Source organism: Kogia breviceps, chromosome 14, assembly GCF_026419965.1.
Source record: "Kogia breviceps isolate mKogBre1 chromosome 14, mKogBre1 haplotype 1, whole genome shotgun sequence".
NCBI lineage: Eukaryota > Metazoa > Chordata > Mammalia > Artiodactyla > Physeteridae > Kogia > Kogia breviceps.
Window position 1 is genome coordinate 67,952,526 of NC_081323.1, and position 6,794 is coordinate 67,959,319.

Genomic DNA, 6,794 nt, shown 5'->3' on the forward strand with positions numbered 1-6,794 from the left:
AGCCTGTGGTCTGCGACGGGAGAGGCCACAGCAGTGAGAGGCCCGCATACCGCAAAAAAAAAAAAAAAAAAAGCAGCCAGATTGCAACAAAGTTAGCATCACTGAAAAGTCATTTCCCCCCTTTATCCCTTAAATTCTTCACTTCCTGAAGAAAAAAACAAACAAAAAAAGCCACGGAGGGCCTCTGGCCTTTGGGCTTAATCCGGGCCTGAATTGCTGGGCAGACAGAGCTCGGCCTCTTCCAGACAGAGGGGGAAAAAAAAACTCAGGTCAGAAGGCAGGCTCGGCTTCCCTGGTGGCGCAGTGGTTGAGAATCCGCCTGCCGATGCAGGGGACACGGGTTCGTGCCCCGGTCCGGGAAGATCCCACATGTCGCGGAGCGGCTGGGTCGGTGAGCCATGGTCGCTGAGCCTGCGTGTCCGGAGCCTGTGCTCCGCAATGGGAGAGACCACAACAGTGAGAGGCCCACATACCAAAAAAAATAAATAAATAATAATAATAATAAGAGAAGGCAGGCTCACTGTGGCCTGTGTCCAGGCCTGCACAACAGCCCTCCCTCACAGGACACCTGTGATGAGTAACCTGGATGAACAGACTTAGCAGATAAAGTAAAAAACAAAAACCACTGCAGGTCAAACGGTTACTTGTCTTCAAATTTCCTAAAATCGGTCAGACTAAAATAGCCCATGGAATAGTTGTTTAACTACGTAAGTATCTAACAGATACCTCCAGAGCTATAGGCACAGAGCACATGCAGTCATCAAACCTGATAATACTGGGGCTAGAAAAGGCCCTAATAATCATAATCATAATAATACCAAGAGCTACCATTCAAGTGCACACCACAAGGTGCTAGATTCTTGACATGCTTATCTCATTAAATCCTTTCAGTGACCCTAGCAGATGGGGGTATATGAAAATATTTTGGAACTAGATAGAGGTGATGGTTGTACCATATTGTGAATATACTAAATGCTGTACACTTTTATTTTTATTTATTTATTTATTTATTTTTTGCGGTACGCGGGCCTCTCACTGTCATGGCCTCTCCCGTTGCGGATCACAGGCTCCAGACGCACAGGCTCAGCGGCCATGGCTCACGGGCCCAGCCGCTCCGCGGCATGTGGGATCTTCCCGAACCGGGGCACGAACCCGTGTCCCCTGCATCGGCAGGCGGACTCTCAACCACTGCGCCACCAGGGAAGCCTTGTACACTTTTAAATGCTTGATTTTGTTATGTGAATTATGCCTCGATCCCCGCCCCAAAAAAGTCACTGCATGCATGCTAGCCGAAGGACTCCTGACTGGAGTTATACTACATGTAGTTATACTACACATACTGTACACGTACATTTACTGACCGGTATGAAGTACTGACAGACTGGAATATGGTAAATATTTGACAAAGGGAGAAAAACCATGCAGAGTCACTCCATTCAATAAACACAGAACATGCCAGGTACGATGGGGCTGAGGGGCAAAAAGCCCCGGGAGAGGGCAAAATGTCTCAAGGTCAGGGGGTGGGGAGGCATTGCCTCTTGGGAGGAGGGGACATTCCAGCTGAGAGCAGAAGTGTGACGAGCTGGCCGTGGGAAGAACAGGGGGAAGGGTGTGCCGGCTAGAGGGAACAGAAGCTGCAAAGACCTGGAGGGAAGCACTGGGGCCTGGGAGGGGTGGGGAGCAGGTGGACAGGTAGGCCTCTCTCGAGGCCCTGGAACAAGGCGGTCCTCCGGCTTTCACTCCTATCAGAATCTCTACTTTATAGATGGGGAAATGGAAGCTCAGAAAAGGCAGTAACTTGCTCAAGACTACACAGCTTATAAGAGGCCAAGTCGGTGTCTGAACCTGGGTCTGCTTAATTCCAAAATCCCTGCTCTTAAAAATGATACAACTCAAGAGAAGTGAGAATACAGTTCAAGGGATACTTTGACAGGGAGAGGCTAGTGGGCTCTGTGGGTACAGAGACGGGACACGGTCTAGCCTGTGGGAGAGGAGGTAGTCAGGGAAGGCTTCCAGGAGGAAGTGACACCAGACTGAAAGATGATAAAAATAGTATGCCTTAAAAGGAAGTAAATAGCATTATGGTAGAGGGAACAGCAGGAGCTTCTCAGGCTCAAAAAGTAACATGGGAACCGTCAGGCAGGGGTGGGGGCGTGTGTGGAGATGGGAGCTAAGACGGGGACCAAATCACTAAGGGCATCCTTTCAAATCGTGTTCATTGAAGGCCTCCTACACACCAAGCACTGGGCTAAGCAGGGGGATGCCATGGTGAGCCAAACAGGCCCAGGCCCTGCCCTGCTGGAGCTTACCATCTAGTAGGAGAGCAGAGACATCATAACAACAGTTAACACTTACATGGGCCATGGCAGCCAGTCGCCAGGATGGCCCCCTGTGATCCTCCCCTCCTAATATTCACACCTCTATACAGGCCCCATCCACACTGAACAGGGCTGACCCATGTGAACAATAAAAACAACACAGTGTGATTTCTAAGACCAGCTCATAAAAGACACTACAGCTTCTGCCTTGCTCTCTCTTGGATCATCTGCTCTGAGAGGAGCCAGCCACCATGTCTCGAGGACACTTAAGCAGCCCTCTGGGAGGTCCACATGGAGAGGAACTGAGGCTTCCTGTCAACAGCCAGTGTCAACTCGCCATCCATGTGAGCGAGTCATCTTGGAAGGGATCCTCCAGCTCCAGGCAAGCCTTTGGATGACTGCATGGCTGGATGACACCATGATTGAAATTTTGTAAGACAGACTGAGCCAGAAAAGCCTAGATCGGTCACTCTCCAATTCCGGACCCACAGAAACCGTGAGGTAAGTGGGTTCTAAGCCTCTAAATTTTTGGATAATTTGTTCCAAGGCATAGATAATTAATTTAAGCACTTACTAAGTTATTTATATAAATTATCTGAATCCACATAATGACCTCCTGAAGTAGGTACTTTCGTTATTTAATACATAAGGAAACTGAGGCACCAGGCACTTAACTGCCTTTCCCAAAGACAAAACCAGTGAATGGGAAAAAGAGGATTTGCATCTGAGAATCCAGAGTCTAGACTTGAAACCACTACACTACAGCTGCCAGCATGGCTGTGGGTATACTCCATCATTCATTCATTCATCACAGGTTTAGTACCTACCACATGCTGGACACTGTTCTAGGTCCTAGGGGAACAAGAAAAAGCCCCTGATTTTCATTGCACCCACATTCTAGAAGGAGAGATAGCTAATAAACCAGGAAATGATCAAACCACATGACTTCAGATGGTGCTAAGTGCTTTGAAGGAATAAGCAAGGTTAGGGTAAGAGATATGGGGGCACTTCTCCAGACAAGATGACTCCAGAGGTCTGCCTCTCTGAAGTGACATTTGAGCAGAGATCTGACAGGCAACGAGAACAGCATATGCAAAGGCCCTGAGGCAGAAATGACCTTGATATGTTGGAGGAATGAGAAGGCAGTCAGTGTAGCTGGAGCAGCATGGGCTAAGGTAAGGCTGTAGGTGATGAGAGCCTGCAGAGGTGGGCTGGGGTCCTTGTTGGCCTTGTGAGAGGCCTGGAGCTTGTTCTCAGAGCAGTGGGAAGCCACTGAAGTGTTTTAATTAAGAAGGCAAGTATTGTCTACTCAGCCATAAAAACGAATGAAATAGTGCCATTTGCAGCAACATGTATGAACCTTGAGATTATCATACTAAGTGAAGTGTCAGAAAGAGAAAGACAAATACCATACAATGTCACTTACCTGTGGAATCTAAAATATGACACAAGTGAACTTATCTGCGAAACAGAAACAGAGTCACAGATACAGAGAACAGACTTGTGGTTTCCAAGAGGAAGGGAGGTTGGGGGAGGGATGGATTGGGAGTTTGGGACTAGCAGATGCAAACCATTATATATAGAATGGATAAACAACAAGGTCCTACTGTATAGCACAGGGAACTATATTCAGTATCTTGTAATAAACCATCATGGAAAAGAAAAACAGAAAAGTAGGCAAATGTGATCTGTTTTATCATTAAGGATACACATTTCCCATTTCTATAAACTAGAAGCCCTGTGTCTCCTGACCCCCTCCAACTGTCTTCCCAAGATGCTCATACAGTGTGTCATGGTTTAAAAACTGCTGCAAAGTTATAAACACAGTCCTTCTGAGCCTCCCACTCATGCTGCTGGGTACAAGGTCATAAAATATCATCTGTCCAAGGGACAGGGAGAACCTTTTGATTAGAGGTGCTAGTTACACAATACTCATAAAAAGATGCTTAGAGATCCCCTTGAACACCCAGCAAAGATCCAAGGAAGAGGAATCTCCTTGCCTTCTGTATGGGAAACCAGGGTTGGCATCTTAAATGTGATGAACTGTGATAAAATAAGAGAAAGATAAATAAAAAATCATGTGGAAAATACTTGAATAGCTATTACTGAAAGGCTGAAATTGAGCTGATACCAGCACTAGTAATAATGCATTAGAAAATAATTAGCATCAAACCCAGTCTTTTTTCTGATTCCCAAGCAAGTTCCCAGAGTTTGAGTCTCTCTAGATGTTTTTCTCTTTTTCTTCTTCTAGATGTTGAGATCAGTCCAATCAGAAGGGCCCAATGCCCAAATCTACACTCATGCTTTACTGTAGATCCTTGTAACAAAATCTCTATTCTCAAACTGAAATAGAGAAAACGCTGCACATAAAACTCACAGTGGGGAAGCTGAAGCCAAGGTACTAAGTATTGGAAGCATTGTACACACACACACACACACACACACACACACACACACACACACACACAACCTCACAGTGGGGTCTTGTGTTTTGTTAAGGGCAACTATAAGATATGAATGCTGCAAGGAAGCCTGCCTGGGTACTGGCAACTTTTCTGTGTTGACTGAGTAGCGGGTGTCCACATTTATGTTAAAATTCACAGAGCTATACACTTCACTCTTAAGTTTTACCCAATAAAAAAAGGGAAAAGCATATACTTGGCTGGCTACCACTGATAGTGCCTTTCCTGTATCAAGCACTGTGCTAGGCACTTCACACATTTTTCTGTCATCTAATCCCACCAACATCGTATTCCCATTTTACTGCTGAAGAACCTAAGGTTCAGAGAGGGCAAGTCACTCACAAAGATCACACAGCAATAAACAGCCGAGGCAGAATTCAGTTCTAAGTCCATCTAACTGTAAATCCTCATATGTTTGGGAGGCAGGCACCTGGTATCAGAATGTTAGGGCTGACAGGGATCTCACAATCTTTTCATTTAACATCTAAGATTATTTTGAGACCAGCCCGGGTCCCTCGACCAGCTTTGGGAAGGCAAACTCACCACTGTCGAGACTCCCATTCTAGTGCTCCTTTTGGTAATGCGTTCTCTGAATTGGGTGAGGATGGGTTGGAGGAGGGAGACCAGCAATAAGAAAGATCCGCTTTCCCCCAAGCCGGGAGGTGAGGAGGGGGCCGGGCCCGCGCCGAGCTCCCAGCACCTCGCGGCCGCCTGCACCCGCCGGCCGCCTGGAGCTGGGTCCGCGCCGCCCTACCTTGGTGGATGAAGGCCTGCCTGTTGGGCCTGCCGGGCGGGAGCGCACTGGCACTGGACTCGCTCATGGCTGCGCCCCGCGCCCCCGAAATGCCGCCAGAGACCCTCTCCGACCGCCGCCGCCGCCGCCTCCCGGCCTTCCCTCGCGGAGCCGGGATTCCAGATTCCGGGGACGACGTCACAGAGGCGGGGGCGGGAGCGGGAGCGGGGGCGGGGCTCCCGGCGGCCCTTCCCACGCTGGACCACCCGAGCCGCCCTGCTCTGGGAGGCGAGGTGCAGCCAGGGGGCCGTGGGAGGGTGAGGCTCAGCCGCGTCGGGGACCTGGGATGGGAGACGCGGTTGGAGAGCCGGAGAGACCCGGGACAGCTCCGTCCAGCGGCCGCGAGGAGGGGAGACCGCCCAGATTTTTTAAAGTGTATTAAAAATAACCAAGACGCGGAACAAGTGTATCTAGTAAGTTACCATTTGGGTACAAAAAGGGAAAGAAAAGCGTGAGGGGGGATATATTTGTACATGTTTGTAAATGCATAAGATATCTCTCGAGTGGGGGAGCTGGGAGGCCTGGATGAGAAAGGTACGAGGGAGGGTTTTTCACTACGTGCCGTGTTTGTCTTTTAAAATTTGCACCGTATCCACGTTTCATCTCTGCCTCTATCCAGGTACAGCTTAAAAGATAGAATGAAAAGGAATTAGCAAATATAAATAAGTGCCAAATAATTAAAGAAATGTAATTGTATATACATTTGTATACAAGTAACTTCCAAATTAAATAAATGGGAAGTGTAGATAAATCGCCTATGCAGAAAAATTCTAAATAATTTATACAGCTACTTCAAGGAGGTGGAGAGTGACTCTCCAGTCTTTAAGTGTGGGCTGCACACAGTGACTTCCCTCCGAAGAGGACAGTATGGAAAGGGAGGGCGGGGCACGGCAAGTAACTACCTGAATAATACCTGACAAACACTTTCTCAGACCAGTGATCAAACTCAACATCAACAGTGATGTCATGTTGATGGTATGCACCCTTGATATGATGTGATGGGAATGACATTCTACCTGCGTGGGTCTTTCTCCCCCAAACCCATAACTTCAGCCAAATCATAAGAAAAACATCAGATAAACCCCAATCAAGGGACGTCCTACAGAATACCTGAATAGCTACACAAGACTGTCAAGGTCATCAGAAACAGGGAAAGTCAGAAACTGTCACAGTGAAGAGGAGCCTAAGGGGACATGACCGCTTCAATGACCACCTAAGTGT

The 6,794-nt window shown here is 47.8% G+C and overlaps 1 protein-coding gene across 2 annotated transcripts in view; it reads right to left on the reverse strand.

The window, feature by feature from the left end:
• Positions 1–5,855, reverse strand: part of TMC7 (transmembrane channel like 7) — a 54,799-nt gene extending 48,944 nt beyond the window's left edge. Inside the window, exon 1 of one of the 2 annotated variants that reach the window (XM_067011743.1) lies at positions 5,535–5,855. In XM_067011743.1, coding sequence (XP_066867844.1) covers positions 5,535–5,601 — 67 coding nt within the window. In that variant the 5' untranslated portion in view covers positions 5,602–5,855. Of the gene's footprint in view, positions 1–5,323 lie in introns of both variants that reach the window. The other variant, XM_059038025.2, reaches the window with a different exon arrangement.
• Between the last annotated feature and the right edge of the window lie 939 nt (positions 5,856–6,794).